Source organism: Saimiri boliviensis, chromosome 12 (genome assembly GCF_048565385.1).
Source record: "Saimiri boliviensis isolate mSaiBol1 chromosome 12, mSaiBol1.pri, whole genome shotgun sequence".
NCBI classification, from domain to species: Eukaryota; Metazoa; Chordata; class Mammalia; order Primates; family Cebidae; genus Saimiri; species Saimiri boliviensis.
Genome location: NC_133460.1, coordinates 79,575,325 through 79,602,832, shown reverse-complemented (window position 1 = coordinate 79,602,832; position 27,508 = coordinate 79,575,325). Strand labels below are relative to the sequence as shown.

The 27,508-nt window shown below is 37.7% G+C and overlaps 1 protein-coding gene and 1 pseudogene across 5 annotated transcripts in view; both read right to left on the bottom strand.

Moving 5' to 3' along the window:
• CYP2C19 (cytochrome P450 family 2 subfamily C member 19) overlaps nt 1-27,508 on the bottom strand; it is a 64,938-nt gene that overhangs the window by 17,908 nt on the left and 19,522 nt on the right. For all 5 annotated transcript variants that reach the window (XR_012512898.1, XR_012512899.1, XR_012512900.1 and 2 more), the window contains exons 6-7: nt 12,437-12,578; nt 2,450-2,637 (exon numbers count right to left, since the gene is read on the bottom strand). Coding sequence is in view for 1 of the 5 variants with exons in the window: in XM_003922370.4 (XP_003922419.1) it covers nt 2,450-2,637; nt 12,437-12,578 (330 nt within the window). In the remaining 4 variants the exon portion in view is untranslated. The remainder of the gene's footprint in view (nt 1-2,449; nt 2,638-12,436; nt 12,579-27,508) is intronic.
• LOC104650504 (vacuolar protein sorting-associated protein 16 homolog pseudogene) lies at nt 21,625-25,824 on the bottom strand (annotated as a pseudogene).

The following is a 27,508-nucleotide window of genomic DNA, read 5'->3' as shown; positions in this document are numbered from 1 at the left end:
TCCCTTGGGTTCTGGGTTCTCAGGGCTCAAAAGACACTAGACACAGCATGAGCTGCCCTCAAGATGGGTGAATGAAGAAATTCATCAGATGCAGCATTTCCCTCCAGCAGGTCACCAAAGCTGATGCAGTGGATGGGGGAGACTGGCAACTCCTGCCTGATTCTGCAGTATATTTGTCAAGAAGCAAGTTTCATTACTATTACCCTTAGATACTAATTTTGAGCAACAAAAGTCTTCTCCTGGTTATCTCCTGTGTTTGTGAAAACAGAGTGCATTGAAATCTTAACTCTTGTACAAAATCAGTGACCATCAGGGTAAGCCCCATAATCTCTCAGTGAATTATCAATTCTGTCTTCTTCAAAAGATGACATCATTGATTTTTCCCTTTGAAAATACAACTTTCAGTAATATTATTTTTAATTTTACCAATAATATGTCTTGGTTTAATTGGAAAAAGTAGGTTTGAGATGACCACCAGAGTGTCTGGATGAATACAGAAACTATGTGACAGAAGGCATTGTAAAGCTGCCAAGACAAAAATTGGTCTCAAGTTTCTAGAGGTAGGTGAATCTCAGAGAGCTAAGAAAACACTGACAGTTAGTTTTTAACTAAGTTCACATTATGTCCAATTCTTAATCATGACAACAAGTGTCATGTCATTATGACTGCCTATGGGAGAGGAATGAATCTTTCTTTGAAGAATATAAACATCCTCCGAAATTCTGTGCTCTCTTACATATAACATCTGGTATTTAACCAAAAGTTATCAGGCATTTCAAAGCTACAACTAAGTGATCATAAGAAGAAAATCTAGGAGAGAAGAAGGCAATACAAACAGACTTACATTAGGAAATGTTTCTCACCTAGTTTTATAAGGCTGGCATAATCTCGATATCAAAAATTTTGAAAATTCTGAGAGCAAATTACAAACCAAATCTCTTGTGAATGTAAACACAGAAGTCTTAAGCAATATGAAGAAAATGACTTCATCTCTATGTGCATGCTTATTTCTATTAAGTAAGGAATGTGAGGCCAATATATCTAATCTGATATTGTGTGGATATTTGTCCCCCCCAAATCTCATGTTAAAATGTGATTCCCAATGTCAGAGGTGGGGTCTGGTGGGAGGTATTTGGGACATGGGATGAATCCCTCCTGAGTGGCTTAAAGCCCTTCCCGTGGTAATAAGTGAGCTCTTACTATGTTAGTTCACACATGAGCTGTTTGTTTAAAGTCACTTCTACTCCTTTTTCTCTTGCTCCCCCCTCTTGCCATGTGGCCAGCTTGCTTTCCCTTCACCTTCTCCCATGATTGGAAGCTACCTGAGGCCCTCACTAGGAAATGTCCATGTCATATCTCTTGCACTGCCTGCAGAACTATGAGTCAAACTAAACCTCTTTCATTTATAAATTACCCAGCCTAAGATATTCCTTTATAGCAATGGAAATGGACTAACACACAACCATATAAATAGATGCAGAGAATGGATTTGATAAGATTTTACACACAGTTATGAAAAATACACACACACACATATACTGGCAAAAAAATATATATATATATATGAGGGCAAAGTTCCCTAATCTGATAAAGAATATCTACCAAAATCTACTTTAAGCATCATTCTCAATATTGAAATATAAAACCTCGACTCTTTCCTGCAGATTAGAAATGAGAAACAAAAATGCCCACTATCACCAATTCTATTAAACATTCTCCTAGAAAGTGTGAAATTCAGCCCATGAGAATTGGAAAATAAAAATAATAATCCAAATACAGTATAATGTATATATAAATTTCAATGGAGCTAGAGATAAATTATGAACAGTGATTAGTAAATTTAGCAAAGTTGATAGATTAAGGTTATCAGATGATAGAAACTAATTATGTTCCAATATACCAAGTACAAATAAATCAAAAGGCATTTTATAAATTTATAACCACAAAAAAATATTAATTATCTTGGAAAAAACCAAAGGTTTGCAAGCCATGGCAAAATCACAACATTACTGGGAAAATTAAGAAAGCCCAAATAAATTGGAAGCATAATTATATTCAGGAACGGAAGTGCTCAGCGTGTCAAGATGTTGGTTCTTTCCAAACTGTCCTATAAATTTAATGTCGCCCTGACAGAAATTCCAGCCCAGTGTTTTGGGAATTTGACAAACTAATACCTTTAAAAATTATCTTGAAATATAAGCACCTAAGGGTAGCCAAAACAATCATGAAGAAAGAGAATAAATCTGGAAAACACACACTGCCAGGCACTAAGACCTGTTACAAACCTTTATAGCCCCAAACAGGAAACAATAGAAAGTCCAATTAAACTGCCACATATATGAGTTATGCATTTCTTTCACCCTGTGATGGTCAAGATTAAGAATCATACTCTGAATTTGGGGACTTCAAGAACATGGAGTGTAAGAGAGTGTAGGAGAAACAAACTTACCTTGGGAATGAGGTAGTTTCTGAATTGAACGTCACTGGTCACTGCATGGGGCAGGTTGGTGGGGATGAGGTCAATGTATCTCTGGACCTCATGCACCACAGCATCTGTGTAGGGCATGTGGCTCCTGTCCTGCGTGCAAGGGCTCCGGTTTCTGCCAACCACATGTTCAATCTCTTCCTGGACTTTAGCTGATAAGACACAAGTAAGAACTGATGGAAAAGGAGGAAAATAGCACATTTGTTGTAGCAATTCAGGAGTACATGGATCATGATGAAGGTATCCAAACATTATTATAAATTTAAATTATGGTGCTAAAAGTGTATATAAACTTAAACAGAAGAACTGTTACAGATGCACAAATGTGTGACTGTGCCATAAACTTGGTATTAAGAAAAATCTGTTCACACATAAGCAGAGAAAAGTATCTTCAATAAAGGAATACAGGAAGGAATGAAAGAAGGAATAGAAGTCCAGAAAACAGGAGTAAGTCCTTACCTATCAATAATAATATTGAATGTAAATCGACTAAAATCTCCAACCAAAAGACATAAAATTATTGGATGAAAAAACAAGAACCACTAATCTGTTTTCTAAAAGAAACATACTTCACTCATAAAGACACACATACTCTGAAAACAAAAGAATGAAATGAGAGAGTGCATGCCAATGGAAATGAAAAAAAAAAAGAACAGGAGTTACTATATTTAAAGCAGACAAAATAGATTTCAAGACAAAATTTATAAGAAGAGACCACTATTGGTGATAAAGCGGTCAGCTTGGCAAGTGGATGGAACAATTTTAAATATATACACAACCAACAATGGAGCACCCAGATATATAAAAGAAATACAATTAGAACTAGAGAGAGATAGGCCCCACTACAATAATGGCTGAAGACTTCAACACCCCACTTTCAGCATTGAACAGGTCCTCCAGATAGAAAATCAACAAGGAAACATTGAAATTTATCTGCACCATAGACCAAATTGATCTCATAAAGATTTGCAGAATATTTTACCCAACTGGTACAGAATACACATTCTTTTCCACAGCACATTATGTCCACATGGTCAATTCTTGATAACAATCAAGAATTGATAACAATCAAGAATTGAACATATGTCAGGTCACAGAACAAGAAGACAGTGTGATGATCCCTCAAGGATCTAGAACTAGAAATATCATTTGACCCAGCAATCCCATTACTGGGTATATACCCAAAGGATTATAAATCATTCTATTATAAAGACACATATACATGTATATTTATTGTGGCACTGTTCACAATAGCAAAGACTTGGAACCAACCCGAATGCCCATCAATGATAGACTGGATAAAGAAAATATAGCACATATACACCATAGAATACTATGCAGCCATAAAAAAAGGATGAGTTTGTGTCCTTTACAGGTACATGGACAAACCTGGAAACCATCACTCTCAGCAAACTGACACAAGAACAGAAAACCCAACACCACATGTTCTCACTCATAAGTGGGTGTTGAACAATGAGAACACATGGACACAGGGAGGGGAACATTCCACACCAGGAAGGGGGTTTATAGGAGGGATAGCAGGGGGTGGGGGGATAGGGAAGTGATAGCATTAGAAGAAATACTTAAAATAGATGACAGAGTGATGGATGCAGCAAACCACCATGGCACATGTATACCTATATAACAAACCTGCATATTCTGCACATGTACGCCAAAACTTAAAGTATAACAAATAAAATTTTTTAAAAAAACATACAAAGAAACTGAAATAATATCAAGCGTCTTCTCTGACCACAATGTAATAAAAACTAGCAATCAATAACAAGATGAATTTTTGAAACTACAAAAATCAATGGAAATTAGACAATATGTTCATGAATGGCCAGTGGGACCATGAAGAGATAAAAAGAAAATTGAAATTTTTCTTGAAACAAGTGATAATGGAAACACAACATACCAAGACCTAGGGACTACAGAAATACCAGAACTAAGAGGAAAGTTTACAGCTATAAGAGCTTACATCAAAAATGAAGACAATTTTCCAATAAACAATCTAAATATGCATCCTAAAGAACTAGAAAAGCAAAAGCAAATTAAACACAAAATTAGTAGAAGAAGTAAAGAAGATCAGAGCAGAAATAAATAAAATTTAAACGAAGAAAACAAAAGGTCAATGAAACAAAAAGCTGCTTTTTTGAGAAGTTAAACAAAATTGACAAACCTTGAGCCAGACTAAGAAAAGAAACAGAGTATATTCAAATAAATAAAAACAGAAATTTAAAAAAGGAGGCATTACAACTGATGCTACAGAAATTCAAAGAATAATTATTGCTTACTATGAGCAATTTATATGCCAATATATTAGAAAATCTAGATGAAATGAACAGATTCCCTAGACAAATATGACCTATTGAGATTGAACCAGTAAGAAATAAAAAACCTGAACATGCAATGACCTGTTCCAAGATCAAACCTGTAATAAAAAGTATCCCAGTAAAGAAAACTCCAATACTGGATGGCTTCACTGCTGAATTTTACCAAACATTTAAAAAAGATAGCAATCCCACTCAAACTATTCCAAAAAATAAAATAGAGAAGGGGAAAGTACTTCCAAACTCATTCTATGAGGCCAGTATTACTGTGATACCAAAATCAGACTAAAACACATCAAAAAAAGAAAATATGCCAGGCGCGGTGGCTCAAGCCTGTAATCCCAGCACTTTGGGAGGCCGAGGCGGGTGGATCACGAGGTCAAGAGATCGAGACCATCCTGGTCAACATGGTGAAACCCCGTCTCTACTAAAAGTGCAAAAAATTAGCTGGGCATGGTGGCACGTGCCTGTAATCCCAGCTACTCAGGAGGCTGAGGCAGGAGAATTGCCTGAGCCCAGGAGGCAGAGGTTGCGGTGAGCCGAGATCGCGCCATTGCACTCCAGCCTGGGTAACAAGGGTGAAACTCCGTCTCAAAAAAAAAAAAAAAAAAAGAAAATATACAGGCCAATATACCTGATAGAGACTGTGTAAAAGCCCTCAACAAAATGCTACCAAACCAAATTCAACAATACAGTAGAAAGGTCATTCATGATGACCAAGTGAGATTTATCTCTGGGATGCAAGGATGGTTCAACATGTTCAAATCAAGCAGTATGATACAGCATGTCAACAGAAAGAAGGATAAAAACCATATAATCATTTCAGTTGATGCTGAAAAGGTATTTGATAAAATTCAACATTGCTTCATGATAAAAAATTTGTAAAAAAAAAAAAAAAAAAAAAAAAAAAAAAAAAAACTTGAGATAGAAGGAACATACCTCAACGTAAAAATGCTATATGACAGACCCACAACTAGTACTGCACTGAATAGGGAAAACTGAATGCCTTGCCTGTATGATTGGGAACATGACAAGAATACCCATGGTCACCATTGTTATTCATCATAGTACTAGATGACTTAGTAAGAGGAATCAGACAAGAGAAAAATATAAAGGCTATCCAAATTGGAAAGGAAGAAGTCAAAATATCCTTGTGTGCAAATGATATAACCTTATACTAGGAAAACCTTAAAGATACCACAAGATAATTATTATAACTGTTGAAAAAATTCTGTAAAGTTTAAGGACATAAAGTCAACATAAAAATCAGTAGTGTTGTTATATGCCAACAGTGACAAAGAGAAAAAAAAATTTAAAAAGTAATCCAATTTACAATAGCCATACATAAAATTAAATACCTAGGAATTAACCAAAGGACTAAAAAATATCTATAATGAAAACTATAAAACTCTGAGGAAAGAAATTTAAGGGGACACGACAAATGGAAAAATATTTCATGTTCATGGATTGAAAAAATCAATATTGCTAAAATGTTTATACTATGAAAAAAGCTACAGATTTAATAAAATCCCCTATTAAAATACCAACAGCATTCTTTACAGAAATAGAAAAAATAACTCCTAGAATTTATATGGACCCAGAAAACACTTAGAATAGTCAAAACTATTCTAAGCAAAAAGAACAGAACTGGAGGAATCACATTATCTCACTTCAAATTATATTACAAAGCTACAATAACTAAAACAGCATGGTATTGACATAAAAACAGACACATGTACCAATGGAACAAAAGAGAGAATCCAGAAACAATTTCACACACCTAGAGTGAACTCATTTTTGACAAAGGTGCTGATTTGGTTTGGCTGTGAACAAACCAGAAATCTCATCTTGAATTGTAGTAATTCCCACATGTAGTAGTGGCTGAGTGTCACAAGATCTGATGGTTTTATAAACGGGAGTTCCCCTGCAAAGCTCTCTGCCTGCTGCCATGTAAGACATGACTTTATTTGCTCCTCATTTGCCTTCCACCATGATTGTGACACCTCCCTAGCCACTTGAAATTGTGAGTTAATTAAACTTCTTTTCTTTATAAATTACACAGTCTTGTGCATGGCTTTATTAGAAGCATGAGAACAGACTCACATAGATGCCAAGAATATACATTAGGGGAAAGACAGTCTCTTTAATCAATCTGAAAATTTGTCTTGGGAAAATTTAATATGCTACACAGAAGGATGAAACTGGACTCTTATCTCTTGCCATATACAAAAATCAAATAAAATGCATTAAAGACTTAAATATAAGACCTCAAACTGTGAAACTACTATAGGAAAACCCTAGGGAAATTACCCAGGACATTGGTCTAGGCAAAAAATTCTTGAGCAATATCCCACAAGCTCAGGCATTCAAAGCAAACATGGGCAAATGGGATCATATCAAGTTAAAAAGCTTCTGCACAGCAAAATATATAATCAACAAAGGGAAGAGACAACCCACAGAACAGAGGAAAATATTTACAAACTACTCATCTGACAAGAGATTAATATCCAGAATATATAAGGAACTCAAGCAACTCTATAGAAAAAAGATCTAATAATCCAATCCAAAAGTGGACAAAAGATTTGAATAGATGACTCTCAAAAGAAGACATATAAATGGCTAACAGGCAAATGAAAAGGTGGTCAACACCACTGATCATCAGAGAAATGAAAATCAAAACTACAATGAGATGTCATCTCACTCCAGTTAAAATGGCTTATATCCAAAAGAAAGGGCAATAAAAAATGCTAGTGAAGATATGGAGATAAGGGGATCCTCATACAATGTTGGTGAGAATGTAAATTAGTATGACCACTATGGAGAGCTGTTTGAATGTTTCTCAAAAAACTAAAAATAAAGCTACCATATTATCCAATAACCCTACTGCTGGGTATATACCCCCAAAAAGGAAATAAGTATATGAAAGAGACATCTGCACTCATGTTTGTTGCTGCACTGTTTCCAATAGCCAAGATTTGGAAACAACCTAAATATCCATCAACAGACAAATCAATAAAGAAAATGTTGTAAATATACACAATGTAGTTATATTCAGCCATAAAAAAAATGAGATTCAGTCATTTGAAACATGAATGGAACTGGAGTTCATTATGTTAAGTGAAATAAGCCAGGCCCAGAACGACAAACATAGCATGTTCTCACTTATTTGTGAGATCTAAAAATAAAAGAATTGAACTAATGGACATAAAGTGTAGAAGGATGGTTATTAGAGACTCAAAAAGGTAGTGGGGGTGGGAGGGGAGATAGGGATGAATAAGACCTACTATTTGATAGCACAGCAGGGTGATTATAGTCAATAATAACTTAATTATACATTTTAAAATAAAGAGTGTAATTGAATTGCTTGTAACTCAAAGTGCTTGAGGAGATAAATAAATGATTCTCCATGATATGCTTATTTCATACTGCATGCCTGTATCAAAACATCTCACATATCCCACAAGCATATTAATATATAACTACTATGTACCCATAAAAATTAAAAAATAAAAAAGGAAAAAAGATCAATCTGTACATACGATGTGTTAGTATACATGATAACTAATACAAATAAAAATAAAATGTTTGAAAACATAAAGTAAGCATATAATTTAGTCATGAATTTACTGTCTTGAAAAATACTAGGAATTAATTTCATATCAAAATAATGTATGTTGTTTAAACATTAAATTATACCTTCAGATTTATGCATATATATGACTGTGTATTTGTGTCTGTGTGTGTGTGTGTGTGTGTGTGTGTGTGTGTGTGGTTGCAATTTGCAATGGTATTCTCTTTACTCTCACACTTTCCAAATATACCATTTTGAACATTCTGCCAGCTTTTTCTGAAAATAAATTCACATTTCTAAAGAATCTCTGCTTCTATTTACTTATTTTTGTAGATTATATTTAATAATATTTTATTATGAGAGATGAGAATGTAAATCTCCATCTTCACTTCATATTTGAACACACCCTCAGATAGACACACTCACTTTTTCCACACTCCTTTTCAGAATTTATTTAGATGGCAGTTTTTATGATAAGAGTATTTATCGCTTACATCATTCTGACTACACAAATATGGTTTTCTGGTGAGACTGCTGTGATTGCATTTTACTTCTTGGATTTAACCATGTCTCTTCATTTCAATTTGTAATTTTCTGTTTTCCAAATTAGAATTATTACAAACGTTCAGGCAGGTGTTTGAAATTCCTTTTTTAATTATTGGGAACTCTCATAAAATATGTCATATCTCTTTTGTTCCTGTTGTCTCCTCTCATTTCTGAACTATCCACCAGGTTCATTCTGAAGTAGATATTTTCTAGACTTGGTGCTAGACAGCTTCCCAGACACTCTCATTCTCCTATGTGAAGTCTCCTGATTTCTGGAGCTCAGGACTTTCTCTAACTAGGTTTCAGACATTTGAATAAAGCACATTCTCCAGTATTTTTCTGAGAAAGGGAAAATAGAATATAAAACTTTTGGCAAATGTGCAAGTCTGAAAACACCCTATTTCTATTAATACACAAAATAATACTAACAGTTCCTCTTGAGAATTCTGAATCCTAATTTGTTCAACATGACCTCGTATACCTCTGAAAGTTTTTGTAATTTTTCCCTTTCATTCTGGTGTCCTGAAATTCCATGACCCTGTGGCTAGCAGTGTATATTTTCATGTCATAAGCTGCTGGACATTGAAGAAAATTTTCTGCTAAGATGGCAAAAGAAAAATGTCATTTCTCTAGATCAGTTCCCTTTCTGTAGAAGAAAGCCAGATGCTGAATTTTAGGACACAAGATGAATAAAACAGCTAAGAGTTTTTGAATTCAAGGAGTGGGCCCATATCAAATCTACCTTTCTGGCCTACACCTCATGCCTTTTCTGGCACTGTGCTGTGTTCCTGAGTACATGGCTTCTTAAGCTCAGTTTCTCTAAAGAGTGAGCCTTTTTTTCTCATGGGAGAAAATCAGTTTCCTAATGAAAAGAGTTGTGGAGGAAACCTAGATAGGAAGAGCCTCCTTTTCCAGCCTCATTCTCCACCAGCTTTGACCCTTGGTAATTCCAAATACTAATATTGGGGGGATTTTAGGGACACTGATTAGCTTTTCCTCCTTATTAAATTTTCCTCCTCTGAGTTTTTGGTTACAAGTTTATCCTCTCTGTAGAGATTTATCATCCCTCCATTTTCTCTCTGTGTTTTAGAAATTTGTTAAATTTGTTGACTATTTTCTGTACTCTTTCTATCTTGAAGGATCTAAATGTCTAATATCCAAAATCTATAAAAGAACTTAAACAAATCCACATGCAAACAACAAAAAGAAATTCAACCAAAAAATGGGCAAACGACATGAACAGACACTTCTCAAAACATGGCATATAAGCAGCCAAAAACATGAAAAAATGCTCAACATCACTAATCATCAGAAAAATCCAAATCAAAGTCACAGTGAGGTATCCTCTCACACCAGTCAGACTGGCAATTATTAATATTAAAAAGTCCAAAACAACACATGTTGGTGAGGTGCAGAGAAAAGAAAATGCTTTTACACTGTTGGTGGGTATGCAAACTAGTTCAGCCACTGTGGAAAACAGTTCGGATATTTTTGAAAGAACTTAAAATAGAACTACCAGTTGACCCAGCAATCCCACTATTGAGTATATGCCCCCCAAAAAATGAATGTATTCTATCAAAAAGACACACACACCAATATGTTCAATGTAGTACTATTCACAATAGCAAAGAAATGGAATCAACTTAAGGGCCCATCAACAGTGGAATGTATAAAGAAAATATGATTAATACACACTAATATGGTTAGGCTGTGTCCCCACCCAAATCTCATCTTGAATTGTAGCTCCCATATCATGAGAGGGACACAATGGGAGGTAATTTAATCATGGGGACAGACCTTTCCCATGCTGTTCTCATGATAGTGAATAAGTCTCCATCAGAGACTTATTGTGAGGCCTTTCCATCTATGTGGAATTGAGTGTCCATTAAAACTATTTTCTTTGTAAATTACCCAGTCTCAGGTATACCTTTATTAGGAACATGAGAACAGACTAATACATGCACCATGGAATACTATGCAGCCATAGAAAATAACACAAACCATATCTTTTGCAGCAATATAGATGTAACAGGAGGCAATTATTCCAAGCAACCTAATACAAGAACAGAAAACCAAATACCACATGTTCTCACTTATAAGTGGGAGATAAACATTGAATATACATGAACCTAAAGAGGGGAACAATAGACACTGAGGATCACTAGATGGGGGAGGGAGGCAGAGGATGTGAGCTGGAGAAACATCTGTTGGGTACTATGCTTACTGTAAGTGTGATGGAATAGTTTGGACCCCAAGCCTCAGTGTTACACAACTTGCCCATGTAACCTGTATGTGTACTCTTTGATCTATAATAAAAGTTGAAAAAAATCTAGAATTCTATAGGCTAATCACTGTTCAAAAAAGGACCTAATTCTTACTTGTAATTAGGTTATTGTCATTCCAATGGGGGATACTGACATGGCGAGAGTGGGTGGGGGGGTGATATTTCTTATCTGCAGCATAATCAAAAGTCTTTAAAAGTAAATTTCTAAAGTAAAGTTGTTCATAAAAGATAAAATTATCGACACCCCCCCCCACCGCCAAAAAAAATTCTCATTTTTGTTCAACACCAATTTCATGGAAACTGTCTCAGGTACATTTTCTGCCTAAATGGAGCATTCTTTGGGTACCTCTTCCAGTAAACAGAACCATCTTTCTTATGAATCTAACATTTTAGAATACTTATCAGACTAGAAATTCTCTGAAGCAGCCTCACTACATTTCTAGGATTATCATTTATGCTTCAATAAGGAGAGTTTCCACTTTTCCTACTCCAGCATTTGAACCTGAAATTTTGAGTATGAGAAAAGTTATCTTCAAGAATATACTTGCTGTTCAAAATGGCCTTTTCATAATAAAACCAACATGCAATCCCAGGCCAATTTATGTTGTCTCTTCCTGCCATAAATCATTGTCCATGAAATCCAGACACACTGGACCAGAGCTCTATTGCTTTTGCTACTGCCATGTTGTCTTCATTTCTCTCAGTTATCTTCCTCTACTGTGCAAAGATGTCCCTTTTTTCTTTACTTTTTCTCTTTTACTTTTTTTTTTCTGAGACAAAATCTCACTCTGTCACCCAGGCTGGTATGCAGTGGCACAATCTTGGCACACTACAACCTCTGCCTTCCAGATTTATGCGATTCCCGTGCCTCAGCCTTCTAAGTAGCTGAGATTACAGCTGTGTGCCATCATTCCTTGCTAAGTTTTGTATTTTTAGTAGAGATGGGGTTTGGCCCTGTTGGCAAGGTTAGTCTTGAACTCTTGGCCTCAAGTGATCCACCAGCCTTAGCCTCCCAAAGTTCTGGGATTACACATGTGCCACTGTGCCAGACCAAGATATCCCATTTTAATCATACCATTAAATTGGAACAGATTACAACTGGGAACGCAGAAGTTTAAATAATGAAGCTTCTCTAAGAGAAACAAGAAGGAGAAAACTAGGAGCACCTTCCCTATATCTTTTCTGAAAATCAATTAACTCATCATTTGTGATCATACCTGTGACTTCTGGGTGCTTCAGCAGGAGAAGGAGAGCATATCTCAGGGTCGTGCTTGTTGTCTCTGTCCCAGCTCCAAACAAGTCAAATGCAGTGTGTACCAAGTTTTCAATAGTGAATTCAGACTGTTGGTTGTGCTCTTCCTAAGAATGATTTTATGCAATTATTTGACAAATTATTTACCAGCATCTTTGGTTACAATAAATTCAAAATTATTCACATTGTTATACAGTTACCAACACAGAAACTGTAAAGTGTGGTACTAGAAAAAAATACTGTATGGTATAGCAGAGGCTGTAGACCAACTGGCCCAAACTTTATTTCCTAGTCCCTTATTCCATGCTTGCCAAAAATTTCCATTTATCAGACTCTTTGCAGCTGAGTCACACAGCATATTTTTTGCCAAAGAAAATATAAGCAGAAGGTCTCTAGATCCACTTCCTCTATTTCCTCTTCCATAGTCAAAACACAAATGTAAAGTCGAAGATAGAGTAGACTCCCATCCTGGGATTTAATCATGAAAATGAAGGTGTGTATACTAAATATAGTAGAAAAATAAAAGGCACTTGACTCTCTGCTGCTTTGAGGCTGCTATATTATACATAGATTGCTCCACTGTGAGACTCCCTGTATTTGAGGTAAATAAAGACATTATCTGTTAAAACCATTATTACCTGTAGACAACCACAATCAAAATTAATAAAAATAGGTAAATTAGGGACATATGATTAGATTCTATGAGCCTGATTCAAAAGTCTGCAATTATCTTCTTCTGTCAGAAGGTACATGGACTCAATATTGCCTATAGATTCATTATAAAGTTGAAATTTTATAAAAACCAATATGGAAAAAGCAATATGACAACAAAACCTATAATAAATTATAGAAAAAGATGATGGGTTTACAAAGACAAGATGGGCCCACACCACTGTGATCTAGATGGGAGGCAACAGACAACTTGTTCTAGAGTGCAAATAGTACAGGAATAAATAAAAATATGCAAAATGAAGAGAAATGACAATGATGAAGAAGAAGAATGAAAACATTAATTGCCCACAGAAGATAAGCAGTGAGTAAGGCTTATGCATATGCCAAGGCTCAGAGACTGGAGTTCTCATAATTTGGAAGTTAGGAGAAAAAAAACAATGGATAAGGAATACTTAGTTTAAATTAGAACTGAGGTATTGGGCCAGGCGCAGTGGCTCAAGCCTGTAATCCCAGCACTTTGGGAGGCCGAGGCGGGTGGATCACGAGGTCGAGAGATCGAGACCATCCTGGTCAACATGGTGAAACCCCGTCTCTACTAAAAATACAAAAAACTAGCTGGGCATGGTGGCGCGTGCCTGTAATCCCAGCTACTTAGGAGGCTGAGGCAGGAGAATTCCCTGAGCCCAGGAGGCGGAGGTTGCGGTGAGCCGAGATCGCGCCATTGCACTCTGGCCTGGGTAACAAGAGCGAAACTCCGTCTCAAAAAAAAAAAAAAAAAAGAACTGAGGTATTGATGTGACACAAAATTGACAACAATAAGGGGACAGTTTTGAATATTGAGTACAAGAGATCATCAGTATACAAAAACATATTACTTTCTAACCAGTCCCTAGGCCGGCATTAAATTAATGATGAATTTAGAATCTCCAAGTGACCTGTGTCATGTTGAATATTGTGTAATCAACACCACTGAAATAGACTAAATCCTCTCATATGTGTACTTACTAGACAAAGACAATCCTCTTTTTTGGTAACATCAGCTTCATTCAATTTTCTAAGCTTGTCATGTTAAAAATTACTTTTTTTTTTTTGAGACAGAGTCTAACTAACATTTTTGGACTGTATGTGTTTTGGGATCTCTGAGCTTCTTGTATCAAGATACCAAAATCTCTTGCAAGACTTGCAAAATTTTCAGCTTTTGTTTTGGTAGTAAGTTTCCTTTGCCTTTAGACTCTCTTTGCCTCAGTAACAGGCAAAATTCAGATATTTGGTGGCTTCATGATGTCCTACATTACATAGGCTTTTAAAATTTTTTTTCTTTTTTTCTGTCTGACTAAGTTATTTCAAAAGATCTATCTTCAAGTTCTAAAAGCTTTTTTCTGCTTGATCTGCTTTATTGTTGAAGCTTTTAAATTTTTTATTTTATTCATTAAATTCTTTAGTTCCGGGATTTCTGTATAGTTCTCTTTTTTTCCTTTTTTAAATTTTTTTGAGATGAGAACTCACTATGCTGCCCAGACTGGCCTTGAACTCCTAGGCTCAAGCAATACTCCTACCTCAGCCTCCTGAGTAGCTGAGATCACAGGCATCCATCTCTGCACCTGGTTAACTTGTTATTAGAATCTGTTGCTGATAAAATATTGCATTTCTTTGAAAGTGTCATCCTTCATTGCTTTTTCATGTCGTGTCATCACATTCATACTCACACATATTGTGTAACAGTCACTTCTTCCAATTTTTTGGATTGACTTTCATAAGGAAAGACTTCTTCCTAAAGATGTAGCTATGGTGTTGGTTTTGTAGGGCACTTTAGCTTTTATTTTGAGTATGTGAAATATTGTAGTCTCTATATGATTTTTTTCAACTGTAAACAGCATCCACAGTGTTTGTGATTTTCTCAGTGCCTAGGCTATTCTTGGGCCCTGAACATCATATGCAAGTACCAGTGTCAGTGAATTCAAGTGAGCTGTTTCTTGGGACTCTAGGCAGCTTGTTGTTTGAGGGGCAGCAGTGGCAGTCATGAGTGGATAGGCAGTTTTTTCACCCTTGGACAGCATGTATGACATGGGCTATGGTCCTAGCCATGGCGAGACAATCCTTAGGCCTCCAAACAGCATGTACTTGTGTAAGCAGAGGCAGTGATGAGCTTGGCAGACCAGTTCCCAGGCCCCTAGGTGGCATATGTGAATGAGTGTCAGTTGTAATGATAGTGTCAGGCAGAAAATGACCATCCTCAGGCCCCCCAGGAGGAGTGCACAGATGTTAGTCATTGTGGATGGGGAAGGGTGAATGCCAGGTCTTTGGGTAGCTTGCTCAGGCACTACAGGGCAGAAGGTTCCAGGATGAGCAGAACTGTCTGCTGGCCAGTGGTGGTACACATGGGTGTAGGCTACGGTAGCCAAAAGTAAGTAATTCCAAGACCCCCAGAAAGATTGTTCAGGTGACAGCCAAAGTCACAACAGTGAGTGAGAAGAACCCATCCTCAAGGCAAATGCAAGTACACTAAGGCTTTACTGCTGGTGTGCAGGGTTGCAGCCAATGGCAGAAATGCAGGCAGGTGGTTTACAGTTTTGTGGAGTATGTTTCACCCCCTAGCAGCAATGACTCTGGTGGAAATGGCAGCAACAGCAAGGAGAGCCACCCTCAGGGTATGTACAAGTGCTCATCAACCCAGCTACTGGGGGTTGGGGTCATTGACACTGATGCATTCTTCCATCCCCACTGGAGGCTGCAGGTGGAGAGACCCTATCCTCAGGGCACATGTTCCTGCTAGTGGTGGGGTTGCTATCAGTGGCATCAACCAAAGGCAGGCAGGCTTTAGACCCCAAGAAAAATACACTTTAACTTCTATTGTCCTGAAGGCAGCCTCCCCTTGTGCTGCACTACTTGTTTTCTGGTGTGCAAGACACTGTGTGGTAAAGTGTTTGAGACCTTGCTGCTCCAAAGGATCTAACCAGAGTCACAACACTGCAGCCCTCCGGGTAGATGCAGGGAGAGGTTAGTGGGGATTCAGAAATGTGAAGATGCAAGTGCTATTAGGACCCAAGACAGAATGAAATCTGGCGGGGTATGGGCTTTCAAAATGACACCATGTTCTAGCTGCTTAAGATGTGAGAAGTGTGTGGCCCAGAGTTTCCTCTCTGTATCAATGCCATCATAGTCTCCAGCCAGTACGCTATGCTAGTCTTAGGGCCTGTGAGGGTCAAGTGGCTCTCCCATGCCGAGGTATGCAGGAGTCTGTGATGGAAATGTGGACCACTAGGGATCTTTCACTTATCTTTTTTCCCACACTAATGAGACTCTCTGGACTTCCAGCTGATCCCAGCCTAGCTGGCTGCCTCACTTTCCACTCCTTCCATGCCTTGATGTTTCCCGTTTTGTATGTTTAATTCCAGTGTTCTCAGATTCTCTATTTGAAGTGGGATATTCTACTTGTTATTTTCTTCTTTGTGTAGAATGCAAGTGCCAGATGCTTTCAGTCAGCCATCTTGAAGCTCCTTCTCTCTTCCCTTAAGCATTTCTTGTAGGACTGGTATACTGGTGATAAATTCTTCAGTTTTTGTTTTTCTGGAAAATAATTTATTCCTCCTTCATTTGGAAAGGATAATTGAGCTCAATATATTATTCTTCAGTAGCAAGGGGCTTTTTTTTCTGTCAGTACATTGTATGCATTATTCCATTCTCTACTGGCATGTAAGGTTTCTTCTGATAAATCTGCTACTAGTCTGATGAGGATTGCCTTATGTGTGACATGATACTTTTACTGTTTTAAGAATTTTCTGTGTGACATTTGACAATTTGATTATAATGTACTTCAGAAAGAACTTTTTGGTTAAATTTACTTGAAATCTTCCTGTATCAAGTTGCACATATCACTTTTAAGACATGAGGAATTTTTAGTAATTTTTAAATTAAGTATGTTTTCTATGCCCTTTTGCATCTCTTCTTCTGCAATTCCCAAAATTTTAATATGTGTTTCCTTGAAAATGTTCTGTATGTCATATAGATTTTCTTTATTTTTTCCATTTTTTTGTCTTACTGAGTTATTTCCTTTTTAATTTTATTTCTATATTTCAGAAAACCTACTTGAATATACTTTGAAACAAGAGTACAATAAAATAGAATATATTTCAAATGTTGAATATACAAACTATTACAGTTCTAATCCAAACACTGGTACTTTCACTCATAAACTTCAAACTAAAACAGAAAAAAAAAAAGAAAGAAAACTCCAGGTATTAGAGCTACCTGACAAAAATTTACACTAAGCCTGAACTTCAAATTGACAGTAGAACTAAAAGTGATATGTCTGCATGAATGCCAGGGATAAGTGAGTGATACAGGCATGTTACAGCAAAAGGCCAGAACCAACTGTTAATTTGTCCAAAATTAATAAACTGACAGATCTAAACTACCATATAAAATGTTACATGTAAAGTTTGTAACAATACTGTGCTAGGTACAAGATTTTTAAAATTTTTCTTCTAAGAAAAAAGCTTTACATAGACAAGCCATTAGCTTATTTCAAGAAAGAAAACCAAAAATTAGTCTAAGGCCTTTGTTTTAAATCAGCTTAAGCTATATGATATATAGCAGTACATCATAAAGCTTATCCACACAAACAAGGAGGCCTTATACCTGGGATGCAAGACTGGTTTAGCATAGGCAAATCAATAAATGTGATTCATCACACAAACACAACAACTAAAGGCAAAAACCACGTGACTATCTCAATAGATATGCAAGGAAGTTCAATAAAATTTAACATCCATTTATGTTAAAACCTCTCAATAAATTAGGTATTGAAGGAACATACCTGTATTATACTTGTTCTCACACTGATATAGAGAATTACCTGAGACTGAGTAATTTATAAAGAAAAGAGGTTTAACTGACTCACGGTTCCACATGGCTGGGAAAGCCTCAGTAATCTTACAATCATGGCAGAAGATGAAGGAGGAACAGGGCATGTCTTACATGGCTGCAGGAGACAGTGAGTCAGTGGGGAACTGCCGCACACTTCTAAATGAACAGATCTCATGAGAACTCATTATCATGAGAAAAGCAAAGGGGAAATATGCTCCCATCAGTCAGTCACCTCCCACCAGGCCCCTCCCATAACATGTGGGAATTACAATTTGAAATGAGATTTGGGTGGAGATACAGAGCCAAACTATATCAATACCACAAAATAATAAGAGCTATATACGACAAACCCAGAGCTAACATCATGCTGAACAGATAAAAGCATTCCCCTTGAAAACTGGCACAATACAAGGATACTCTTTCTCACCACTCCCATTCAACACAGCACTGGAAGTCCTGGCCAATCAGGCAAGAGAAGAATGTAAAGGGCATCCAAATAGAAATGGAGGAAGTTAAACTATCCCTGTTTGCAGATGACATAACCCTATATCTAGAAAACCCCATAATCTCACCCCAAATGCTCCTTAAGATGATAAACAACTCACAGCACAGTCTCTGGATACAAAATCAACTGCAAAATTCACTAACATCCCTGTATACCAACAACAGCAAAGCTAAGAGCCAAATCAGAAACAAATTGCAATTCACAATTGCCACCAAAAAAGAATAAAATACCTAGGAATACAACAGGGTAAGTAAAAGATCTACTAACAGGGAAGTAAAAGATCTCTACAAGAAGAACTACAAAACACTGCTTAAAGAAATCAGAGATGACACAAATGGAAAAGCATACCATGTTCAAGGATAGGAAGAATAAATGTTGTTTAAATGACCATACTGCTCAAAGCAACTTATAAATTCAATGCTATTCTTCTTAAACTACCATTGACACTATTCGCAGAACTAGAACAATTGATTTGAAAATTCATATGGAATTAATAATTAGTCCAAATAGCCAAAGCAATTCTAAGCAAAAAGAACAAAGCTGCAGACACCATTCTACTAGACTTCAAACTATACTACAAGTCTACTGTAACAAAAACAGCATAAACTGGTACAAAACCATAGTCATAGACAAATGCAACAGAATAGAGAATTCAAAAATAAGACTGCACAGATACAGCCATCTGATTTTTGACAAGCCTGGCAAAAACAAGCAATGGGGAAAGAATTATCTATTTCATAAGTGGTGCTGGGAGAATTGGAACCCTTCCTTACACCTTATACAAAAATTAACTCAAGATGGGTTAAAGACTTAAATGTAAAACCTAAAACTCTAAAAATTATGGAAGACAACCCAGGCAATATCATTCTGGACATAGGCACAGGCATATTTCATGGCAAAGACACCAAAAGCAATTGCAACAAAAGCAAAAATTGACAAACGGAATCTAAATAAACTAAAGAGCTTCTGCACAGCAAAAGAAACTAGGAACAGAGTGAACAACCTATAGAATGGGATAAAAAATATTGCAAACTATGTATCTGACAAATATCTAGTGTCCATTATTTATCAGGAACTAAAACAAATTTACAAGAAGAAAATTTTTGAATTAACCCCCATTAAAAAGTGGACAAAGACATAAACAGACACTTTTCAAAAGAAGACATACATATGGCCAACAATCATATGAAAAAAGCTCAACATCACTGATTATTTAAAAAGTGCAAATTAAAACCACAATGAGATACCATCTTACACCATTCAGAATGGTTATTACTAAAACGCCATAAAATAACAGATGTTAGCAAGATTATGGAGAAAAAGAAATGCTTATACACTGATGGTGGGTGTGTAAATTAGTCCAACTATTGTGGAAAACAGAGTAGCAACTTCTCAAAGACTTAAAGGCAGAAATATTATTTGATCCAGGAATCCCATTACTGGCTATATACCCAAAGGAATAGAAATCATTCTATTATAAAGACACATGCACATGCATGTTCATCACGGCACTATTCACCATAGCAAAGATATCAAATCCACCTACATGCCTATCGGTGTTAGAGTAAATAAAGAAAATCTGGTACATATACATCATGGAATACTATAAACCCATAAACAACAATGGGATCATGTCTTCTGCAATAAAATGGAGGAAGCTAGAGGCCATGATCCTTAGCAAATTAATGCAGGGAACATAAAACCAAATACTGCATGTTCTCACTTATAAGTGTGAGCCAAAAGATGAGAATATATGAACACCTATAGGGAACAACACACGCTGGGGCCTATAGGAGGGTGGAGGATGGGAGAAGGGAGAGGATCAAGAAAAATAACTAGTGAGTTCTAGGCTTAATACTCAGATGATGAAACAATCTCCACAACAAACCCCCATGACACAAGTTTAGTTGTATAACAAACCTGCACATGTACCCCTGAACTTAAAATAAAAGTTAAAGAAACAAAAGAAAGGAAAGTAGTGGAAAGAATATGAGACTAAAATTAGGCTGGGATTATACTGTTGGAATGTTAAAGATCAGGGTGAAAAGGTGGTATTCTCTAACTGTAATGTGTAGATTAGCACTGAGAAAACTAGAGCTGATGAAAACAAAATATGTGTTGCCAAACAGCTTGAGTCCTTCAGTCCTATATTCAAAACAAAATTTTGCAACATATAATTGTTGGCCTATGTTCAGAATGGTATTGCCTAGGTTGTCTTCCAGTATTTTTATAGTTTTGGGTTTTACGTTTAAGTCTTTTACCTATCTTGAGTTAGTTTTTGTATAAGGTGTACAATTTTCTGTATATGGCTAGCCAGTTCTCCCAGCACCATTTATGAAATAGATAATCCATTCCCCATTGCTTGTTTTTCAAAAAGTAAATGGATATGGGATAGAGAGAAAATCACCTCTGATTTACTGGTCAAAGTGTATCTGGAAATTATCAAAAGAGAATAAATAAGTAACCCCAAAGTTAAATAAAACAAAACAAAGCAAAATAGTGCTGTAAGTCCTAACCACTACAATTAGGAAAGAGAAATGAATAAGAGGCATTCAAATTTTAAAAAGTAAGTAAAAATCAGTGGCACTTTTATACACTAAAAATTTTCATGCCAAAAGCTAAATCAAGAACCCAATCCCATTTACAATAGCCACAAAAAGAAAACCTAGGAATACAGCTAAAAATGGGGGGGCGGGGGCAAAAGGTCTCTACAAAGGAGAACTACAAAACACTGCTGAACAAAATCACAGATGACACAAACAAATGGAAAAATATCTCATGCATATGGATTGAAATAATCAATATCATTAAAATGACTAGACTGCCAAAGCAAACTACAGATTCAATGTTATTCCTATCAAACTACCAGTGTCATTTTTCACAGAATTAGAAAAAAACTATTCTTTTTTTTTAATATATATTTTTTATTGCATTTTAGGTTTTGGGGTACATGTGAAGAACATGCAAGATTGTTGCATAGGTACACACATGGCAGTGTGGTTTTCTGCCTTCCGTCCCCTTGCCTGTATCTGTCATTTCTCCCCATGCTATCTCTTCCCACCTCCCCACCCCCCCGTTTCTCCCCTACTTCCCCCCAACGGACCCCTGTGTGTAGTGCTCCCCTCAACGATGATAGACTGGATAGGGAAAATGTGGTATATATACACCATGGAATATTACGCAGCCATCAAAAACGATGAGTTCACGTCCTTTGTAGGGACATGGATGAACCTGGAAACCATCATTCTCAGCAAACTGACACAAAAAAACTATTCTAAAAATCATATGGAACCAAAGAAGAACCCAAATAGCCAAAACAATCCTAAGCAAAAAGAACAGTTGAAAGCTTCACATAAGGTGATTTCAAACTGTACTGTAAGATTACAGTAACCAAGACAACATGTACATGGTACAAAACAAATTGAACAGAAGTATAGAAGCCAGAAATAAAGCCACACCCCTATAGCTATCTGATCTTCAACAAAATTGACAAAAATAAATAATGAGGAGATGAGTATCTATTCAGTAAATTGAACTAGGATAACTGACTAGCTATATGCAGAATGAAACTGGAACACTTCCTTGAACCATATACAAAAATTAACTTAAGATGGAATAATGATCTAAATTTAAGACCTCAAACTATAAGAATTCTATAGAAAAAAAATCTATGAAGTATCATTCTGGATACAGGCTTCATCAAAGAATTTATGAATAATTCCTTAGAAGCAATTGGAACCAAAATGAATATTGACAAGTGGGACCTAATAAAAGAGCTTTTGCACAGCAAGAAAAACTATCAACAGGATAAACAGACAACCTACAGAATGGGACAAAATATTTGCAAACTGTGAATCCAACAATGGTCCAATATCAAGAATTTATAAGAAACTTAGACAATTTGACAAGTTAAAAAACAAATAACTCCATTAAAAAGTGGGCAAAAGACATATATTTTTCAAAGAAGACATACACATGGCCAACAAGCATATGACAAAAACGCCCAACATCACTAATCATCAGATAAATAAAAATCAAAACCACAATAAGATATCTCATATCAGTCAGAACGGATATAATTAAAACGCCAAAAAATAAGAGATGTTGGTGAGGCTGCAGAGAAAAGGGAACACTTATACACTACTGGTGGGAATGTCAGTTAGTTCAGCCACTATGGGAAGCAGTTTGGAGCTTTCACAAAGAACTAAAAACAGAACTACCACTTGACACAACAATTCCACTACTAGGCATGCACCCAATGGAAAGCAAATTATTCTACCAAAAAGACACATGTGCTTGTATGTCCATCCCTGCACTAGTCACAATAGGAAAGACACAGAACCAACCAATGGTGTGTGGCATAAAGAAAATGTGGTATATATACACCAGGAAATGCTATGCAGCCATTAAAAAAATCATATCTTTGCAGCAACATACATGTAGCTAGAGGCCGTTTTCTCAAGAGAACTAATGCAACAACAGAAAAACAAATCCCACATGTTCTCATATAAAAGTGGGACACAAATATGGAAACAATACACACTGGCAATTACTATAGAGGATAGAGAGATATAAAAGCAAGAGCTGAAAAACTACCTATTGGAAACTATCCTCACCTGGGTGATGGAATTATTTGCACCCTAAACTTTAGCATCACACAATATACCTATGTAACAAACTTGAACATGCACTTCCTGAATCTAAAATAAAAGTTGAAAAAAATTTTTTTAAAGATATTTCATATGGTATCATTTCAAAATCAGCCAATCAATGATGATAACTAAATACAAAATATAAAGTAAACTTGATTTTAAAACTAAACTGGTCCTCCGTCTCTGAGGTGGGATGCAGATATTAGTGAAGACCCTGACTGGTAAGACCATCACCCTTGAGGTTGAGCCCAGTGACACCATTGAGAACGTCAAGGCAAAGATCCAGGACCAGGAAGGCATCCTTCCTGACCAGCGGAGGTTGATCTTTGCCGGAAAGCAGCTGGAAGATGGGTGCACCCTGTCTGACTACAACATCCAGAAAGAGTCCATTCTACATCTAGTACTTTTTTTTTAATTGTTCCAAAGTTATATACAACCAGACAGCCCTGCTACCACCCACCCCACCCCCTCACCGCCTCCTCAGCATTGCTCTAGGGGAGGAGCTGGATGAACTATGACCCTTCTGCCAAGCCCAGGTGCTAGGAGGAACCCCTTGCTTGAGGTGTGCAGGGTGGACTCATCACTTCTTCTGGGCTTGTGCACTGGCCCATTGAATCTTGTCAGCCATGGCCCCATCTGTGGTTCCCATGCAGTGGGACAATAGGAGGCTCAGCTCAGCCTCGTTCAGGTGTTCGATGGCCATGTCTGCAGCCTGAGCCACATCACCAACAAGAAGAAAAGCCTTGACCTTCCGCTCAGGACCCACACGGAAAGCATACTTCTTGGCTTTGTATTTGTTGTGTTGTTTCATGCAGATCTCCACAAAAGGCAGGTAACCAATGGGTGATTTCTTGCTCTTGGAAAACTTCTCTAGTTCTTCCCAGTCTTCCAAATCTGCCAGGGCAGTCAGCTTCAGCCACCAGAGCCTCTTGACAGGGATGCGGAAGTCACGTGCCAGCTGCTCTGCACGCTTGTTGTGACCACCAAGAATGAGGGCGGTAATAGTGTCACGCAGAGACAGGTCTAGGAACTGGCACCCCAGCTTGTCTTCTAGGCTCTGCCACAGCCATAGGAGCGCATTTGATCCTCTGTAGCCTTGGCTGCAAACTCATTCTTGGCCTTGTAGAAGGCATAGGCCGCTGTCTAAAGAGCTATTTGGCCCTCAATCCAATTTCTGCAGCATAGCTGGCTCAGATGTGGAAGCTGCCCAATTCCTCATGATTGTCATCCTGATTGTCATCCTTCAGCATCTCTAGCTCTTGATGCTTACAGAACTGTCAATACAAACTCAGGGCCATGGGCTGATTCTGAAGAGTCATGAAAAGAATTTCCCCAGTTCAGCTCATTCTTCAGGTGCAGCAACACTGTGAACACCAGATCAGTGTCTCCACTCTCAATGGCCTAGCTTAGTGCCAGTTTGCTTCTCTTCATCTTTAGGAGAAGGGGTACCTGATCTCCTGAGCATGGCTCATACTCCAGCAGGTTGATGGCCAGCTCTGTGCAGCCACAGCCATAGGCTCATGCAGCAATGTCAGAGTAAGAGACACCAGGTGTGTCCCCCAGCTTCTGGTTAATGGCTCGAGCCACATCCTCATCTGAAACATCCTTCTGTTGCACCTTATAGTAGGCCCAACGGGCCAGGATCCTGCTGATGCCCTGTACTTCAGGAAGGTGCAAGTACTCGCCTACCCGGATGGCCAGGGAATAAAGTCTCTGCAACACAATCCTGTCCAGCAGCACCTGGATGGTGAGCTGCTTGTGTTGGCTATAGGTGAGAGGGATCCCAATGTGGTAGTCCCTAACAGCATTGAGCACATGCAGGTCTTGACACATGTGCACGAAGCTGTCGGGCGGAAATCTGTCCAGGAAACACTTTCCGAAGGAGGCGGCCCTGAGCAGACTCTTCCGCATGTCTGGCTGGTACTCATGTCCTGCAGCCTCAATGCACTGCTGCACGGCCTGCGTCAGCCGGCCCAGCTCCTGGATCTCCCACAGGTACTCGTCTGCCTTCTGATTCTCTTTCTCATATTCCTTCTGAGCCTCCAAGAGCAGCGCCCTGTGGGCTACTGAGGCAATTTTGAAGATCTCCTTGCTGGCCGCTGGAACCTCATGCAGAAACTCGTGGGTGCTGCGGGAGAAGATGCGGACACCATGGAGCTCAGGTACCAGGTAGGAGTCCTCGTCCAGCACAAACTGGATGTTCTCGGGTGCATCACCCACCACGATCAGCCGCCTCTCCCAGGCCACCAACACAGCCTTCTCCTTGCTACGAGGACGGCTGCACCAGACATAGACATGCAAGCTGGAAGCTTGTGTGGGTGAACGCGGGTAGGCAAGAACTACCTGTGACTAGGTATGTTCAAAATGGCGGCTTTATCATCCCTTCCCTTTGCCAGCCACGTGTACCGTAAGGAGCAGACAAAATGGCACGAGTCAAGTGGAAAGTCCTATTTGCATAATAAGATTAGAGTGGGGTGGCCAGCCTTCCCTACCTACTATGTAAATGTCACACTTGATTGAACCAATCATCTGCTTTGGAGGTGCCTGGACGTTGCAGTTGAACTCACACAGCTTCTCATTGAGTGATGCTGTCCCCATCCAGATGTAGCCTGTGTCTGTGAAGAGTGCCAGATGTCGGTAGGTGAAGGAGACAGCCATCTGTAGAAAGCTGCTTACTCCTGGGGCCAGACCATGGGGGGTCACTGCGGAGCAGTGGTCCAGGAGTTATAGATCAGGCACCATAGCCAGAAGAATGTGTGCCAGTCGGTCCTGACACAGCGCAGTCCAGCAGGAGGGTGTACTTTGCAGACCTGGCACCTCTGGCATCCGGCAGAGTTTGAGGTCACCCACATTGGCACTGAGGGTGAAGCGGTGCAGCTCGATTATACAGGCTACTATTTGTTAGCAAATGATTTGGGGCTGCTTTTCATTAAAAAGAGAAACCCTACTAAGGACTCCCAAATGCTTACTATCTCCCTAAGTAATTTCTTCTTAATTTCTGTATCAGCGAATACTCAGTTTCCAACTTCAAAACTTCCTACAAAGTATAATAATCAAAACAGTGTTGTACTAGCATATAGACAGCAAGACAATGGAATAAAACTGAAATCAAGGAATAAATCTAAACATCTATGGCCAATTTACTTTGATCAAGGGTGCCTAGACCAGTCAATCTGAGGAAAAAAATCTCTTCAATAAATGATTGTAAGACCATCGGACGATGAAATGCAAAAGAATGAAGCTGGAACCTTCCCTATCACTCCAAATGAAAAATACAACTAACAATGACTGGAAAAACTTAAATATAAGAGCCAAAACTATAAAACTCTTAGAATAAAACATAGGAGTAAATCTTTATGACTTAATATTTGGTAATAGATTTATAAATTTGATACCAGAGTGGCAAAAAAATAGATAAACCAAACTTCATCAAAATTAAACTTTGTCCAACAAGAATATAATTAAGAATGTGAATAGCCACTGACAGAATGGGAGGAAATATTTTTATATTATGTATATGTGAGAGTTTAATGATTTGAATACATAAACAATTCTAACAGCTTAAAAAGAAAATAAAGGCAACTTAATTTAAATAAAAAACTTGACTTAAATGACATTTCTCCAAAGAAGATATACAAATAAGCAATAGTATATTAAAAGAAGTTCAAAATCACTGGTCATTAAATACAAGTTAAAACCACAATGAGAGCTGGGTGTGGTGGCTCGCACCTGTAATCCCAGCACTTAGGGAGGCCAAGGTGGGCAGATCACCTGATGTCAAGCGTTCTAGAACAGCCAGGCTAACATAGTGAAACCCTATCTCTACCAAAAATATAAAAATTAGCCAGGTATTGTGGTGCATTCCTGTAATCCCAGCTACTCTGGAGGCTGAGGCAGGGGAATTGCTTGAACCCAGGAGGCAAGGTTCCAGGGAGTTGAGATCATGCCACTGCACTCCAGCCTGGGCAACAGAGTGAGACTCTGTCTCTAAATAAATCAATAAATTCAAATTGAGATACCACTTTGCATTCACTAGGATGGCTTTAATACAGAAAATTACAAGTATAGCAACTATGTGGAAAAATAGAAATCCTACATTGCTGGAAGGAATATAAAGTGCCACATTCACTGTAGAAAAGTTTGACTCTTATACAAGAAGATAAACATAAAATTACCATTTGACCCAGCAACTCAACTCCTGAGAATATACCCAAGAATAATTAAAACATGCCCATAAAGAAACATACACAATGGTCAACACAGAATTATCTATAAGAGCCCAAAGTTGGAAACATGCAAATGTCCATAAACAGATGAATAACAAATTGTGATATATGTGCAT